The sequence below is a fragment of the Hypanus sabinus genome, chromosome 28, assembly GCF_030144855.1.
Source record: "Hypanus sabinus isolate sHypSab1 chromosome 28, sHypSab1.hap1, whole genome shotgun sequence".
NCBI lineage: Eukaryota > Metazoa > Chordata > Chondrichthyes > Myliobatiformes > Dasyatidae > Hypanus > Hypanus sabinus.
The window spans coordinates 783558-802608 of NC_082733.1; the positions used below are offsets into that span (position 1 = coordinate 783558).

At 57.0% G+C, this 19051-nt stretch overlaps 1 protein-coding gene across 4 annotated transcripts in view; it reads left to right on the forward strand.

The window, feature by feature from the left end:
- The window catches only part of rab27a (RAB27A, member RAS oncogene family), a 276544-nt gene that overhangs the window by 156560 nt on the left and 100933 nt on the right, over positions 1-19051 (forward strand). For all 4 annotated transcript variants that reach the window (XM_059952507.1, XM_059952505.1, XM_059952508.1 and 1 more), the window contains one exon: positions 13904-14076. In XM_059952507.1, the coding sequence (XP_059808490.1) occupies positions 13924-14076 (153 nt within the window). In that variant the 5' untranslated portion in view covers positions 13904-13923. The remainder of the gene's footprint in view (positions 1-13903; positions 14077-19051) is intronic.

Consider the following 19051-nt stretch of genomic DNA (forward strand, 5'->3'; position numbering starts at 1 on the left):
GGTGCTAATGTAATTGACCATAAGACAAAGGACCTGAAGTCGGCTATTCAGCCCATCGAGTCTGCTCTGCTATTCCATCATGAGCTGATCCAATCTCCCCTTTACTCCCGTTCCCCCACTTTCTCACTATTACCTTTGATGCCCTGACTACTCAGATACCTATCAATCTCTGCCTTAAATACACCCAATGATTTGGCCTCCACTGCCACCCGTGGCAACAAATTCCACAGATTCACCATCCTCTGGCTAAAAATTCTTTTTCACATCTCTGTTCTGAATGGGCACCCTGCAATCCTCAAGTCATGTCCTCTCGTACTAGACTCCCCCACCATGGGAAACAAATTCGCCACATCCACTCTGTCCATGCTTTTCAACATTCGAAATGTTTCTTTGAGGTCCCCTCTCATTATACTAAACTCCAAGGAGTACAGTCCAAGAGCGGTCAAACATTCCTCATATGTTAACCCTCTCATTCCCGGAATCATTCTAGTGAATCTTCTCTGAACCCTCTCCAATGTCAGCACATCCCTTTTTAAATAAGGAGCCCAAAACTGCACACAGTATTCCAAGTGAGGGCTTATAGAGCCTCAACATCACATCCCTGCTCCTATACTCTATTCCTCTAGAAATGAATGCCAACATTGCATTCACCTTCTTCACCACCGACTCAACCTGGAGGTTAACGTTAAGGGTATCCTGCACAAGGACTCCCAAGTCCCGTTGCATCTCAGAACTTTGAATTCTCTCACCATTTAAATAATAGTCTGCCGTTTATTTCTTCTACCAAAATGCATGACTGTACACTTTCTGACATTGTAATTCATTTGCCACTTCTTTGCCCATTCCCCCAATCTATCCAAGTCTCTCCAGACTCTCTGTTTCCTCAGCACTACCGGCCCCTCCACCTATCTTTGTATCATCAGAAAATGTCTTATTCCATTCATTTTCAGCAATGACTGAAACTGTTCCACAACAAATGGTGGTCCTTTGTCACTAAATGGTCTGGAATTCATCAACAGGCTGTAATGGAGGCTACTTCTGGCCACTTTGTAGCTGCATCCACTACTACTGGGAAATTTGTGCCCCATGAAATAGTCTGGCAAAATCCACATGAATCCTCTGACAGCACAGTGCAAACCTTTCCCAGGGACGGAGGGCTCTTGGCATCTTCTGGACATGTGGAAATCCCAAACAGTACATGGCAAGCTGGTTGATCTGCTGATCTGTCCTAGGCTACCAGAGAAAGCTTCAAACCAATGCTTTCATTTTGTACACACCTAGGTGACCGACATTCCTCCAATTCTTTAGCCTTCAACTTTGGTTGCTATGACAACCCTCAGTCCCCAAATTAGGTGTCCTCAAGGGAAATTTCATCCCAGCACTGGTAGAAAAGGGGAACTGGAATTTCTGCTGCACATTCCAGCCATTTTGGTTTGCTGTGTAGTTCTGAGATAGTGTGGCAGGAACCTGTTGTAGTAATTGTCAAATCCTAAAAAGAGTGACGCATCTTTTTTCTTTGGGGCATCCACCTGCTTGGATTTTCTCAGCACATTTGTGTAATCCTTGTGGGTCAATGGTGTGACCACAGTTCAATTTCCATCTGTAGGTAGGCCTCAGTTAATTCCACTTTGCTGAAGTGTTTCCCTCCAGAAAGGTTTGTAAAAATACCCTTTATCCTAGGAAGAGGGTACAGATCTACTTACAATACTGGGTTGATGGTGACTTTAGAATTCCCACAGCACCTGACACACCCATTTTACTTGGATAATGGCACCACTGGCTCCATTGAACCTTAGAAAGAATTCCTTCAATTTCCATGTGATCTAAGATAGAATCACAGCTGATATAAGTGTAGTGCTTACACGACAGGCTGGTATATGTCTAGGGGGAAAATTCCAGCCACTTGCCAACCCCGCTTCCCGTATAAGCAGGTGCTGTGGAAAACAAGTTAACGTAGCGTCGCATACACAATATCAAGCTCACGCCAGATACGGTTATAGAAAATACTTCAAGGATTTTACTAAAACTAAGTGATTGATAATGATACAGTATACATGAAGGAAAAGAAAATAAAGAAAAAGGCGCAGAACTTATCAGAGTTCAGTCAATTTAGTGCACATCATTGGAGCTCAACCTTCGAACCATTCAACCCCTCTTCTCTCTCCTCCGACCTCCACGATCTCGCACCTGGGACCACCTGAAGTGGTCAACCGAGCAGTGTGGCACACATCCATCTTCTTCAGTGTCTTCCTCCCCGACTCCCAAAAAAGCCACAAAATCCCAGCTCCCATACCCACAAGAAAAAAATGACATCCAACCCTATTGGTTAACAAATGAATACAATCCCAGTTATCAGCAATTATAAACCTCAACAGGCTGCGAGAAGCTTTGAGAATGCTCTGCAAGACAACATTCTGTTACCAGTTAGCATAACAAAGAAGCAGTTTTACTTTTAACAAACAAGGAAGCCATTTTGATTAACATACGCAATACATAAGGAACTTTATCACAGATGATATAAGGAACCGGATGGGCTTTTTGAAACTTGATTGTGCCTTTTCATTTAATACTTTTTTACCCTTGATATTGTTTGAGTTTTCCAATGCCATCCTTGAGCACTGCTGTGGTATCATCCAGTACCTTTCTTAATTCACTTTCTGTTGAAGATAAATGAATCTCCAATCAAGTTGTAGTTGTCTCAGCCAATCATGGCCCTACAATGCTGGCCCTTTGTTTTTACCACATACAAGCCCAATGTGGCTTGTTGATTGGTATATTTCACTGTCACGAATGCCATTTCCACTTTTATCTTTTCTTTCCAGTAGAAGTATAAGTTATCTTTTCTCCAGTATAAGGTCTTAATTGGATATCTTAGTTCAATATCTTTGAAATGCCTCTTAAACTCATTTTGTGTAATGACTGAAACAGCTGAGCCAGTGACTAAATATTCAATAAGTCGTTCACTTCTGTTGTAAGCCATATTGCTCGTTTCTTGTTGGTTTTCACATTGTAAACCTTGAGGCTAGCCACTCCTGTGTCACTCTCATCATTATCAGATTATTAGAACATCAACAGCATGTTTTTTTTTAAACTGCAGCTTGACGTTTTATCATTTTCTCTTCCCTGTGCAGTCCATTTATTTTTGTCTGCCCGACATGCTCTTTGTACGTGTCCTACTTTGGTACATTTTCTGCAAGTTTTGCCTTTAAATCTGCATTGGTCTGGTGTATGTGAGCCTCTGCCACAATGGTAACATTGGCATTTAGACAGACGTGAATAGGTAAGCGTGGTCCTAACACAGGCAGTGTTCTTTGAGGAATGGAGAAATGAACCCAATATATTTAAAGGAAGTGTAGACATTCGGTTCTGCTGACTTCACCCGTGAGCCAGACACCAAACCGAAGCATTTCCGAAAAGTCGGATTGAGTTATCATGGCACTCATTTTTATTCTGGAGCTAGATTTGTGAGCTGCTCTTGTATTTCTGCCTCCCATTGCTGCCCTTAAATTATAGGGAAAAGCTCTTTTTAATATACTTACTCGTTCCAGCTGAAGTAATATGTTGCTTTCAGCTGGCTTTGCCTTTAGCTTTTAATCACTTCTGGCTCAGTGCCTGTGAGTGAGGTTCTTTGTAGTTTCTGGGTCATCTGTTTCATTGATAGTTCTTGTTACAAGTCACTGCCACTGCTGAAGAATGTTGAACTTCGTCTCTCCAGCTTCCCATGAGATGGTCTTGTGATGCGAGGGCAGTTCCGTGCCTCTCGGGGCTGGCTGTTTGATCTCATTGGCAGACTGGAATGTTAATGCCTGTGGTTAGCAGTGTCATTCACAGACTATTTCCTGCATGGTCCAGTCCATTGGGAATGGGCAGATTGCCTCTGGTGGGCACTGCTACCCTGCGGAACTGCCACACTGTACACTGACAGATAACTGGAAATGATACCTGTCCTGGCTGTGTCTGCATGGAACTCAGCTCCACCCTCGGGTGCTCCATGACTGAGGGTGAAGAGGCTGCCTGGTGAACTTTACCATAACCTTGGGGGGGCACTGTAATTGAAAGGAGGGTGAGATGGCAGCTTCCATCACATTCAATCAGAGGTGACAAGCAAAGCTGTTGGGACCAGGTGGACTGGAGCAACCGTAGTCCAGGAATGGCCATATTCACCAAGATGAGACCACCATCCCCACCCAGTCCCGGCTCACCATCCCCACCCAGTCCCGGCCCAGCATCCCCACCCAGTCCCGGCCCACCATCCCCACCCAACCCTGGCCCACCATCCCCACCCAGTCCCGGCCCACCATCCCCACCCAGTCCCGGTCCACCATCCCCACCCAACCCCGGTCCACCATCCCCACCCAACCCTGGCCCACCATACCCACCCAGTCCCGGTCCACCATCCCCACCCAACCCTGGCCCACCATCCCCACCCAGTCCCGGCCCACCATCCCCACCCAACCCCGGCCCACCATCCCCACCCAGTCCCGGTCCACCATCCCCACCCAACCCCGGCCCACCATCCCCACCCAACCCCGGACCACCATCCCCACCCAACCCCGGACCACCATCCCCACCCAACCCCGGACCACCATCCCCACCCAACCCTGGCCCACCATCCCCACCCAGTCCCGGTCCACCATCCCCACCCAACCCTGGCCCACCATCCCCACCCAGTCCCGGCCCACCATCCCCACCCAGTCCCGGTCCACCATCCCCACCCAGTCCCGGTCCACCATCCCCACCCAGTCCCGGCCCACCATCCCCACCCAGTCCCGGTCCACCATCCCCACCCAGTCCCGGTCCACCATCCCCACCCAGTCCCGGCCCACCATCCCCACCCAGTCCCGGCCCACCATCCCCACCCAGTCCCGGTCCACCATCCCCACCCAACCCTGGCCCACCATCCCCACCCAGTCCCGGCCCACCATCCCCACCCAACCCCGGACCACCATCCCCACCCAACCCCGGCCCACCATCCCCACCCAGTCCCGGTCCACCATCCCCACCCAACCCTGGCCCACCATCCCCACCCAGTCCCGGCCCACCATCCCCACCCAGTCCCGGTCCACCATCCACACCCAGTCCCGGTCCACCATCCCCACCCAGTCCCGGCCCACCATCCCCACCCAGTCCCGGTCCACCATCCCCACCCAGTCCCGGCCCACCATCCCCACCCAGTCCCGGTCCACCATCCCCACCCAGTCCCGGTCCACCATCCCCACCCAGTCCGGGTCCACCATCCCCACCCAACCCCGGCCCACCATCCCCACCCAGTCCCGGCCCACCATCCCCACCCAGTCCCGGTCCACCATCCCCACCCAACCCTGGCCCACCATCCCCACCCAGTCCCGGCCCACCATCCCCACCCAACCCCGGACCACCATCCCCACCCAACCCCGGACCACCATCCCCACCCAACCCTGGCCCACCATCCCCACCCAGTCCCGCTCCACCATCCCCACCCAACCCTGGCCCACCATCCCCACCCAGTCCCGGCCCACCATCCCCACCCAGTCCCGGTCCACCATCCCCACCCAGTCCCGGTCCACCATCCCCACCCAGTCCCGGCCCACCATCCCCACCCAGTCCCGGTCCACCATCCCCACCCAGTCCCGGTCCACCATCCCCACCCAGTCCCGGCCCACCATCCCCACCCAACCCTGGCCCACCATCCCCACCCAGTCCCGGCCCACCATCCCCACCCAGTCCCGGCCCACCATCCCCACCCAGTCCCGGCCCACCATCCCCACCCAACCCCGGCCCACCATCCCCACCCAGTCCCGGTCCACCATCCCCACCCAACCCTGGCCCACCATCCCCACCCAGTCCCGGCCCACCATCCCCACCCAGTCCCGGTCCACCATCCCCACCCAGTCCCGGTCCACCATCCCCACCCAGTCCCGGCCCACCATCCCCACCCAGTCCCGGTCCACCATCCCCACCCAGTCCCGGTCCACCATCCCCACTCAGTCCCGGCCCACCATCCCCACCCAACCCTGGCCCACCATCCCCACCCAGTCCCGGCCCACCATCCCCACCCAGTCCCGGCCCACCATCCCCACCCAACCCCGGACCACCATCCCCACCCAACCCCGGACCACCATACCCACCCAACCCTGGCCCACCATCCCCACCCAGTCCCGGTCCACCATCCCCACCCAACCCTGGCCCACCATCCCCACCCAGTCCCGGCCCACCATCCCCACCCAGTCCCGGTCCACCATCCCCACCCAGTCCCGGTCCACCATCCCCACCCAGTCCCGGCCCACCATCCCCACCCAGTCCCGGCCCACCATCCCCACCCAGTCCCGGTCCACCATCCCCACCCAGTCCCGGCCCACCATCCCCACCCAGTCCCGGCCCACCATCCCCACCCAGTCCCGGTCCACCATCCCCACCCAGTCCCGGCCCACCATCCCCACCCAGTCCCGGCCCACCATCCCCACCCAGTCCCGGCCCACCATCCCCACCCAACCCTGGCCCACCATCCCCACCCAGTCCCGGTCCACCATCCCCACCCAGACCCGGCCCACCATCCCCACCCACTCCCGGTCCACCATCCCCACCCAACCCCGGTCCACCATCCCCACCCAGTCCTGGCCCACCATCCCCACCCAACCCCGGCCCACCATCCCCACCCACTCCCGGTCCACCATCCCCACCCAACCCCGGTCCACCATCCCCACCCAGTCCCGGCCCACCATCCCCACCCAGTCCCGGTCCACCATCCCCACCCAGTCCCGGCCCACCATCCCCACCCAACCCTGGCCCACCATTCCCACCCAGTCCCGGTCCACCATCCCCACCCAGTCCCGGCCCACCATCCCCACCCAGTCCCGGTCCACCATCCCCACCCAGTCCCGGCCCACCATCCCCACCCAGTCCCGGTCCACCATCCCCACCCAACCCTGGCCCACCATCCCCACCCAGTCCCGGCCCACCATCCTCACCCAGTCCCGGCCCACCATCCCCACCCTGTCCCAGTCAACTATCCCCACCCAGTCCCGGCCCACCATCCCCACCCAACCCCGGTCCACCATCCCCACCCAGTCCCGGCCCACCATCCCCACCCAACCCTGGCCCACAATCCCCACCCAGTCCCGGCCCACTATCCCCACCCAGTCCCGGCCCACTATCCCCACCCAGTCCCGGCCCACCATCCCCACCCAGTCCCGGCCCACCATCCCCACCCAGTCCCGGTCCACCATCCCCACCCAGTCCCGGTCCACCATCCCCACCCAACCCTGGCCCACCATCCCCACCCAGTCCCGGCCCACCATTCCCACCCAGTCCCGGTCCACCATCCCCACCCAACCCTGGCCCACCATCCCCACCCAACCCCGGTCCACCATCCCCACCCAGTCACGGTCCACCATCCCCACCCAGTCCCGGTCCACCATCCCCACCCAGACCCGGCCCACCATCCCCACCCAGACCCGGCCCACCATCCCCACCCGTCCCGGTCCACCATCCCCACCCAAACCCGGTCCACCATCCCCACCCAGTCCTGGCCCACCATCCCCACCCAGTCCCGGTCCACCATTCCCACCCAGTCCCGGCCCACCATCCCCACCCAACCCCGGCACACCATCCCCACCCAGTCCCGGCCCACCATCCCCATCCAGTCCCGGTCCACCATCCCCACCCAGTCCCGGCCCACCATCCCCACCCAACCCCGGCCCACCATCCCCACCCAGTCCCGGCCCACCATCCCCATCCAGTCCCGGTCCACCATCCCCACCCAGTCCCGGTCCACCATCCCCACCCAGTCCCGGTCCACCATCCCCACCCAGTCCCGGCCCACCATCCCCACCCAGTCCCGGCCCACCATCCCCACCCAGTCCCGGTCCACCATCCCCACCCAGTCCCGGCCCACCATCCCCACCCAGTCCCGGCCCACCATCCCCACCCAGTCCCGGTCCACCATCCCCACCCAGTCCCGGCCCACCATCCCCACCCAGTCCCGGCCCACCATCCCCACCCAGTCCCGGCCCACCATCCCCACCCAACCCTGGCCCACCATCCCCACCCAGTCCCGGTCCACCATCCCCACCCAGACCCGGCCCACCATCCCCACCCACTCCCGGTCCACCATCCCCACCCAACCCCGGTCCACCATCCCCACCCAGTCCTGGCCCACCATCCCCACCCAACCCCGGCCCACCATCCCCACCCACTCCCGGTCCACCATCCCCACCCAGTCCCGGTCCACCATCCCCACCCAGTCCCGGCCCACCATCCCCACCCAGTCCCGGTCCACCATCCCCACCCAGTCCCGGCCCACCATCCCCACCCAGTCCCGGTCCACCATCCCCACCCAGTCCCGGTCCACCATCCCCACCCAGTCCGGGTCCACCATCCCCACCCAACCCCGGCCCACCATCCCCACCCAGTCCCGGCCCACCATCCCCACCCAGTCCCGGTCCACCATCCCCACCCAACCCTGGCCCACCATCCCCACCCAGTCCCGGCCCACCATCCCCACCCAACCCCGGACCACCATCCCCACCCAACCCCGGACCACCATCCCCACCCAACCCTGGCCCACCATCCCCACCCAGTCCCGCTCCACCATCCCCACCCAACCCTGGCCCACCATCCCCACCCAGTCCCGGCCCACCATCCCCACCCAGTCCCGGTCCACCATCCCCACCCAGTCCCGGTCCACCATCCCCACCCAGTCCCGGCCCACCATCCCCACCCAGTCCCGGTCCACCATCCCCACCCAGTCCCGGTCCACCATCCCCACCCAGTCCCGGCCCACCATCCCCACCCAACCCTGGCCCACCATCCCCACCCAGTCCCGGCCCACCATCCCCACCCAGTCCCGGCCCACCATCTCCACCCAGTCCCGGACCACCATCCCCACCCAACCCCGGCCCACCATCCCCACCCAGTCCCGGTCCACCATCCCCACCCAACCCTGGCCCACCATCCCCACCCAGTCCCGGCCCACCATCCCCACCCAGTCCCGGTCCACCATCCCCACCCAGTCCCGGTCCACCATCCCCACCCAGTCCCGGCCCACCATCCCCACCCAGTCCCGGTCCACCATCCCCACCCAGTCCCGGTCCACCATCCCCACTCAGTCCCGGCCCACCATCCCCACCCAACCCTGGCCCACCATCCCCACCCAGTCCCGGCCCACCATCCCCACCCAGTCCCGGCCCACCATCCCCACCCAACCCCGGACCACCATCCCCACCCAACCCCGGACCACCATACCCACCCAACCCTGGCCCACCATCCCCACCCAGTCCCGGTCCACCATCCCCACCCAACCCTGGCCCACCATCCCCACCCAGTCCCGGCCCACCATCCCCACCCAGTCCCGGTCCACCATCCCCACCCAGTCCCGGTCCACCATCCCCACCCAGTCCCGGCCCACCATCCCCACCCAGTCCCGGCCCACCATCCCCACCCAGTCCCGGTCCACCATCCCCACCCAGTCCCGGCCCACCATCCCCACCCAGTCCCGGCCCACCATCCCCACCCAGTCCCGGTCCACCATCCCCACCCAGTCCCGGCCCACCATCCCCACCCAGTCCCGGCCCACCATCCCCACCCAGTCCCGGCCCACCATCCCCACCCAACCCTGGCCCACCATCCCCACCCAGTCCCGGTCCACCATCCCCACCCAGACCCGGCCCACCATCCCCACCCACTCCCGGTCCACCATCCCCACCCAACCCCGGTCCACCATCCCCACCCAGTCCTGGCCCACCATCCCCACCCAACCCCGGCCCACCATCCCCACCCACTCCCGGTCCACCATCCCCACCCAACCCCGGTCCACCATCCCCACCCAGTCCCGGCCCACCATCCCCACCCAGTCCCGGTCCACCATCCCCACCCAGTCCCGGCCCACCATCCCCACCCAACCCTGGCCCACCATTCCCACCCAGTCCCGGTCCACCATCCCCACCCAGTCCCGGCCCACCATCCCCACCCAGTCCCGGTCCACCATCCCCACCCAGTCCCGGCCCACCATCCCCACCCAGTCCCGGTCCACCATCCCCACCCAACCCTGGCCCACCATCCCCACCCAGTCCCGGCCCACCATCCTCACCCAGTCCCGGCCCACCATCCCCACCCTGTCCCAGTCAACTATCCCCACCCAGTCCCGGCCCACCATCCCCACCCAACCCCGGTCCACCATCCCCACCCAGTCCCGGCCCACCATCCCCACCCAACCCTGGCCCACAATCCCCACCCAGTCCCGGCCCACTATCCCCACCCAGTCCCGGCCCACTATCCCCACCCAGTCCCGGCCCACCATCCCCACCCAGTCCCGGCCCACCATCCCCACCCAGTCCCGGTCCACCATCCCCACCCAGTCCCGGTCCACCATCCCCACCCAACCCTGGCCCACCATCCCCACCCAGTCCCGGCCCACCATTCCCACCCAGTCCCGGTCCACCATCCCCACCCAGTCCCGGCCCACCATCCCCACCCAGTCCCGGTCCACCATCCCCACCCAGTCCCGGCCCACCATCCCCACCCAGTCCCGGTCCACCATCCCCACCCAACCCTGGCCCACCATCCCCACCCAGTCCCGGCCCACCATCCTCACCCAGTCCCGGCCCACCATCCCCACCCTGTCCCAGTCAACTATCCCCACCCAGTCCCGGCCCACTATCCCCACCCAGTCCCGGCCCACTATCCCCACCCAGTCCCGGCCCACCATCCCCACCCAGTCCCGGCCCACCATCCCCACCCAGTCCCGGTCCACCATCCCCACCCAGTCCCGGTCCACCATCCCCACCCAACCCTGGCCCACCATCCCCACCCAGTCCCGGCCCACCATTCCCACCCAGTCCCGGTCCACCATCCCCACCCAACCCTGGCCCACCATCCCCACCCAACCCCGGTCCACCATCCCCACCCAGTCACGGTCCACCATCCCCACCCAGTCCCGGTCCACCATCCCCACCCAGACCCGGCCCACCATCCCCACCCAGACCCGGCCCACCATCCCCACCCGTCCCGGTCCACCATCCCCACCCAAACCCGGTCCACCATCCCCACCCAGTCCTGGCCCACCATCCCCACCCAGTCCCGGTCCACCATTCCCACCCAGTCCCGGCCCACCATCCCCACCCAACCCCGGCACACCATCCCCACCCAGTCCCGGCCCACCATCCCCATCCAGTCCCGGTCCACCATCCCCACCCAGTCCCGGCCCACCATCCCCACCCAACCCCGGCCCACCATCCCCACCCAGTCCCGGCCCACCATCCCCATCCAGTCCCGGTCCACCATCCCCACCCAACCCCGGCCCACCATCCCCACCCAGTCCCGGACCACCATCCCCACCCAGTCCCGGCCCACCATCCCCACCCAACCCCGGTCCACCATCCCCACCCAGTCCCGGCCCACCATCCCCACCCAGTCCCGGCCCACCATCCCCACCCAGTCCCGGCCCACCATCCCCACCCAACCCTGGCCCACCATCCCCACCCAGTCCCGGCCCACCATCCCCACCCAGTCCCGGCCCACCATCCCCACCCAGTCCCGGTCCACCATCCCCACCCAGTTCCGGCCCACCATCCCCACCCAGTCCCGGTCCACCATCCCCACCCAGTCCCGGTCCACCATCCCCACCCAGTCCCGGCCCACCATCCCCACCCAGTCCCGGCCCACCATCCCCACCCAGTCCCGGTCCACCATCCCCACCCAGTCCCGGTCCACCATCCCCACCCAACCCTGGCCCACCATCCCCACCCAGTCCCGGCCCACCATCCCCACCCAACCCCGGACCACCATCCCCACCCAACCCCGGACCACCATCCCCACCCAACCCCGGCCCACCATCCCCACCCAGTCCCGGTCCACCATCCCCACCCAGTCCCGGTCCACCATCCCCACCCAGTCCCGGCCCACCATCCCCACCCAGTCCCGGTCCACCATCCCCACCCAGTCCCGGTCCACCATCCCCACCCAGTCCCGGCCCACCATCCCCACCCAACCCTGGCCCACCATCCCCACCCAGTCCCGGCCCACCATCCCCACCCAGTCCCGGCCCACCATCCCCACCCAACCCCGGACCACCATCTCCACCCAACCCCGGACCACCATCCCCACCCAACCCTGGCCCACCATCCCCACCCAGTCCCGGTCCACCATCCCCACCCAACCCTGGCCCACCATCCCCACCCAGTCCCGGTCCACCATCCCCACCCAACCCTGGCCCACCATCCCCACCCAGTCCCGGCCCACCATCCCCACCCAGTCCCGGTCCACCATCCCCACCCAGTCCCGGTCCACCATCCCCACCCAGTCCCGGCCCACCATCCCCACCCAGTCCCGGCCCACCATCCCCACCCAGTCCCGGTCCACCATCCCCACTCAGTCCCGGCCCACCATCCCCACCCAACCTTGGCCCACCATCCCCACCCAGTCCCGGCCCACCATCCCCACCCAGTCCCGGCCCACCATCCCCACCCAACCCCGGACCACCATCCCCACCCAACCCCGGACCACCATACCCACCCAACCCTGGCCCACCATCCCCACCCAGTCCCGGTCCACCATCCCCACCCAACCCTGGCCCACCATCCCCACCCAGTCCCGGCCCACCATCCCCACCCAGTCCCGGTCCACCATCCCCACCCAGTCCCGGTCCACCATCCCCACCCAGTCCCGGCCCACCATCCCCACCCAGTCCCGGCCCACCATCCCCACCCAGTCCCGGTCCACCATCCCCACCCAACCCCGGTCCACCATCCCCACCCAACCCCGGTCCACCATCCCCACCCAGTCCCGGTCCACCATCCCCACCCAGTCCAAGCCCACCATCCCCACCCAGTCCAAGCCCACCATCCCCACCCAGTCCCGGTCCACCATCCCCACCCAGTCCCGGTCCACCATCCCCACCCAGTCCAAGCCCACTATCCCCACCCAGTCCTGGCCCACCATCCCCACCCATTCCCGGTCCACCATCCCCACCCAGTCCTGGTCCACCATTCCCACCCAGTCCCGGTCCACCATCCCCACCCAGTCCCGGTCCACCATTCCCACCCAGTCCCGGTCCACCATCCCCACCCACTCCCGGCCCACCATCCCCCCCCAAGCCCGGCTCACACCATGATGAGCCTTGGCCCATTCAGCACTTTAAGTGGCAGCAGGGGGTGCAACAAATTTACTTTGCGTTCGCAGTACAGGCAGTTCCTCTGTAACAAGACTGCTGCACTCCAAAGAAAATGCACATTTAAAAAAAACAATTGCGTCCGTGGGAAGAAGTGAGCTGGGAGCTAGAGGGTTCCAGACTTTCAATAGCAAAGTTACTTTACCTGCAGGACTTACAAATAGAAAGGTGTTTTTAATAGTTATATGTTTAATCTGTTGCTCCAAGCTAAACATTACTAAAGACTGTGTATTGTGTGGATTAATAAAATATCCTTACACAGTTATCAATAGAGGTGAGGGCTTATCAGTTTCCAATGGCCTCCCACAATGAAACCAGAGACTATGGTGTTTAATTGCTATGCGGAGATTGAATGGAAACAGGGCTCATTTTCCCAACACTGCTTTTTGACATCTTTTTATTCTACTTGTCAATTTCCAAAGTAACTCTTCAATGATTCTCCAGTTTCTGATTGAAATCATGTTGTAGTCAATTTAGCCCTTTCATACAGTGTTCCCCAATTCATCATTTGTGTTATGTTATAGCAGAGCTACCTGTAGAATGTGAATAAGGTAGGGCTCAGGTGTTTCAGTGTGACTTCTCTGTGTGTGAATAGTCGACTGACTTTACAGCATTACAGCCTGAAGGGTAGTTTTCGTCTAATCCTTGGTGTTGTATTTTCCCGTTGTGATCATTAGTTGTGTTTCAATGTTGACAAGGGTTTGTTTTGATGGTGACTTGGTCAGAGACAATTTGAAAACATCTCCTTCTATGTTACAGGCTCACAGTCAGTGCTCGCCATGTCTGATGGAGACTACGATTATCTCATCAAGTTTCTAGCACTTGGAGATTCTGGAGTAGGAAAAACCAGCTTCCTGTATCAGTACACAGATGCCAAGTTCAACTCCAAGTTCATCACCACAGTTGGCATTGACTTTAGAGAAAAGCGAGTGGTGAGTTAAACCGATGCCAGAATGTCAATGTTCTCTCTACAGTATTGTGGCAATGATTCAACATTACCTCTGATTTTTAAAAAAATGTGTATTACCTTTAGGCCCTTTATCACATTTTGCACTCATATTAATAATTCAGATTTTGTCCTGAGTCAGTACATGCTGGGTTTGGGTGTAATTATTTTACAAATCTTCAACTTTCAAAAAGAATAATTTTTGTTAAGGCAAGTGTTCTGCAGTGATAGGAGCAGGTTCTGTTAATTCCACATTTCCTGGGGTATTGCACTGAAGCACCAGCTCCGCACTGAGAGAGATTTTCACTTTGACTTTATGTCATTTTCCGGGAGCTTGAATCACGACATTTTCAGGTTTGTCTGCTAGATTTTAACTTTCTCCTGCACAATGTTTCCCACTGTTCATAACGCTGGAAATAGCTGCTTGCCTTCCTGAACAGCCGTGTTTGTCTCCATTTTTTTATTGCTGGATCTGTGCAATGTTTCATTAAGTTAACTAATCTGAAATTCACATTAGTTTGTAGAGTTAACATGTTTTTTCTGCTGAGAGATGGCACTGGCAGTGTTTTGCAGGCAATTCCAGCTATAATTCTGAACTACAGTCACTGCAGTCTGCAACCCTTAATTTCCCTTTAAGAAACATGCTTATAAACTGTCTAACTGAACTAGGGAGTTTATGATCTGAAAGATTCAGCAAACTAGACTCTCAAGAATACAGGGGGCGAGCGCGTTGGGGCGGACTGCAAACCAGACTAAAACTCTGGGGTATGAAACTTCCTCTCACCAGTACATTGTTGCCTTTGTATGGCCACCAGAGAACAGGATTGAGGATGAAAAGGCAAGATTGCTGTATCAGAGGAAAATGAAGGGTTGTTGTGTTCTCTGTTTCATGGAGACATGGCTCCTGCAGACAATCACTTCTGAGGGCTTCTTAGTATACCGGAAGGACCAAAATTGCTGTTGTGAAGAGGGCAAAAGGTGGAGGTCTGTCTTTCATAGCAAACTTTTTGTGAAGCTGGGACTTAGTTTATCACACTCTTATTGTCTCGACCTGGAACATCTACTGATTAAGTGCGATCGTTCTTCTTAATCGAGAGAGTTCTGTGTCGTGATCCTGACTGTAGTTTACTGTATCAGCAAAGGCAGATATTAAGCAAGCACTTGATGTTTTGAGTGCTGTGTTAGCAAATAAGAAGCAGCCTACTCTGACACCTTTCTCATCTTTGCTGGGGACTACAATCGGGTTTGCTTGAAGAAATCTCTGCTCAGTTATAATCAACTATCAACAATAGCACCAGGATTCCCAACACACTCTACCACTATGATCAGGGCTGCCTACCGTTCCATCCCTGGACAACATTTCGGGGAAGTTGATCATTTGGCTGTCCTCTGCCGACTTGCAGAGGCTAAAGAACAAGGCACCAGAGGTAAGGACAACAAAAGCAGAGGTCACAGGAGCGGAGAGGCAGCTACAAGATTGCTTCGAGTTGGTGGACTGGGCTGTGTTCAAGGACTCATCAGAAGATCTGAATGAATACACTACGGTTATCATGGACTTTATAAAAGCAGTCGTAGCTAAGTGTGTCCCACAAAATCATTCAGCGTCTTCCCCAACCAGAAGCCTTGGTGGATGAACCGAGATCTGCAATCTGCTGAGGGGGTAGATAGGTGCTGTTCAGGACTGGCGACCATAGGAAATACAAAAGGTCCAAGTACGACCTCTGGAAAGCCATCTTACATACAAAGTGCAATTCCAGATCCAACTCGAATTATAGAAGGATGCTCAACAGTTGTAACAGTGCTGGAATACTAACACCACCTACGAACTAAAACCCAATAGTGTTTCACTCCCAGATGAGTCCAATGCCTTTCGTGCTTGTTTTGATTGATGGAACTTTGAGGCACCTTCACAAACTCTCACAGCCCCTGACGACCCTGTGATTTCAGTTTTTGAGGCTTCCTTCAGGTGGGAAAACCCACAGAAAGCATCTGACCCAGGCAGGGTACCTGATCAAGTACTGAAGATCTGTGCCGATCAACTGGTTGGAGTGTTTACTGATATCTATAACCTCTTACTTCACTAGTCTGAGATATCCACCTGTTTCAAACAGGCTTCAATTAAACCAGTAGCCAAGGAGAATGTGGTAACCTATCTCAATGACTATCGTCCAATAGCACTCACATCCACTGTGATGAAATGCTCTGAGCATTTGGTGATGAAACATATCAACTCCTTCCTGACGAGCAAGTTAGATCTGTTCCATTTCAACAGGAGATGCCATTTCATTGACTCATCACTCAGCTCTGGAACATCTGGACAGTGAAGAGGATACATCAGGATGCTCTTCGTTGACTTTAATGCTGAATTCAACACTATCATCCTATCAAAACTAATGAATAAGCTTCAAGTCCTAGGCCTCAATACCTCCTTGTGCAACTAGATCTTCAATTTCTTCTCTTGCAGACCCCAGTCATTTTAGATTGGCAACAACATCTCCTCCACAATCACCATCAGCGCAGCTGCACCACAAGTTGTGTGCTTAGCCCCCTGCTCTATTCGCCTTACACATGATTTGAGGCGAAGGTGAGTTCCATTTTCATATTTAAGTTTGCTGATGGCACCACTATCATTGGCTGAATCAGAGGTGGTGACAAATCAGTACATAGGAGGGAGATTGAAAATCTGGCTGTGTTGTCATAACAATATCAGCAAGACCAAAAAGCCTGATATTGACCACAGCAGCAGGAAACAGGAGGCCCATGAACTAGTCCTCATCAGGATGTCAGAGGTGGAGAGAGTCAGGAACTTTAAATTCCTCAGAGTTATTATTTCAGAGAACCTGTCCTGGGCCCAGCATGTAAGTGCCATTACAAAGAAGGCTCTGCATCGCCTCTACTTTCTTCAGAGTTTGCAGATTTGACATGTCATGCACAATGGAGCGTTTGCATCATAGTCTGCTATGGAAACTCCAATGCCTTTGAACAGAAAATCCCACAAAAAGGAATGGGCCCAACCCAGTGCTCCCCACCACGGAGCACCTCTGTAAGGAGCAGGGTTGCAGGGGGGAGCAGCGTCCATCATCAGGGACTTATCTCTGCTGCCATCAGGAAGGAGTTATGGGAGCTGCAGGACCACGCCACCAGGTTCAAGAAACCATCTTGTCATAGATGGAAACATTCAATATTCTTATAACATAGTGCATAGTTCCCAGAAGGTGGAATCTCATGTGGATAGGGTGGTGAAGAAAGTTTTTGGTATGTTGGCCTTTATAAAATTCAGAGCATTGAGTATAGGAGTTGGGATGTAATGTTAAGATTGTACAAGGCATTGGTAAGGCCGAATTTGGAGTATTGTGTACAGTTCTGGTCACCGAATTATAGGAAAGATGTCAACAAAATAGAGAGAGTACAGAAGAGATTTATTAGAATGTTACCTGGGTTTCAGCACCCAAGTTACAGAGAAAGATCGAACAAGTTAGGTCTTTATTCTTTGGAGCGTAGAAGGCTGAGGGGGGACTTGATAGAGGTATTTAAAATTATGGGGGGGATAGATAGAGTTGACGTGGATAGGCTTTTTCCATTGAGAGTAGGGGAGATTCAAACAAGAGGACATGAGTTGAGAGTTAGGGGGCAAAAGTTTAAGGGTAACATGAAGGGCTATTTCTTTACTCAGAGAGTGGTAGCTGTGTGGAAGGAGATTCCAGTAGAAGTGGTAGAGGCAGGTTCAGTATTGTCATTTAAAGCAAAATTGGATAGGTATATGGACAGGAAAGGAATGGAGAGTTATGGGCTGAGTGCGGGTCAGTGGGACTAGGTGAGAGTAAGTGGTTGGCACGGACTAGAAGGGCCGAGATGGCCTGTCTCTGTGCTGTAATTGTTATATGGTTATATAACAGTGGGGTGGAAGCTATCCTTGAGCCTGGTGGTACGTTCTGTCCGACGGGAGAGGGAGAAGATAGAATGTCTGGGGTGGGCAGGCTCAGTGGTTATGCTGGCTACTCTTTTCCATAGATGCTGCCTGGCTTGTTGAGTTTGTCCAGCAATTTATGTGCATTGCTCCTGTTTGCTAAAGATCAGTAAAGTATCAGTGTGAAGGGGGCAAGAGGAAGAACCCGCAGCAGTCCTGGACAGACTATGCGAAAGGTTCGGCAACCTGGCCCCCATACTGACTTCACAGCACGGACGGACCCCGACCCATGTACCCAAAGACCTGCAGAACTGTAAGTTTGTGTTTGTACGAAGGGGCAGACACCGGGCACCGCTACAGCGGCCGTATGAGGGGCCGTTCAAGGTGATCAACAACAACGGGTCCACGTATGTTCTGGACATTGGGGGGAAAGAGGAGATTTTCACGGTGGACCGACTCAAACCAGCCCATGTGGACTTGGCGCAGCCGGTCGAGGTTCAGGCACCGCGGCGCAGAGGCAGACCTCCCAAACAGAGGCTGATCCAGACTGTGGACATTGGGGGGTGTATCACCAGTTCTGGGGGTGGGGGGGCTTATGTGGCAACCCACTTTCTGCGCAGGCGAACCGGGTCACAAATAGCCAGCACACAGGGAGAGACTTTGGTAATGCACCTCTGACGTCATTTCCGCCCGGAGAGGGCGGGCGCTGGAGATTAAATGCCAGCGCCGCGAAGTTTGAATAAACTAGTCTCAAAATGACTTACCAACTGTGTGTTGTTATTTCAGCGCTGTGTGTAGCACATCGCTACAGGCTGTCTTTAGTAACTTATTCTCCAAGGCTTAAGCACTGTTGACATGCCAAAGTTATTCTATTTTGTTACATATTTGTTTGATTTTGAAGCGTTTGATCAGGTTTTAAGTGGCCATAGCTGCCCTGAAAGTTGATGTGGATGTGCCATTCACTGTTCAAAGTCGTCATCGTTGCATCTTTAAAGACGCAAACATGAAGAAATCTGCAGATGCTGGAAATTCAAGCAACACACATAAAATGCTG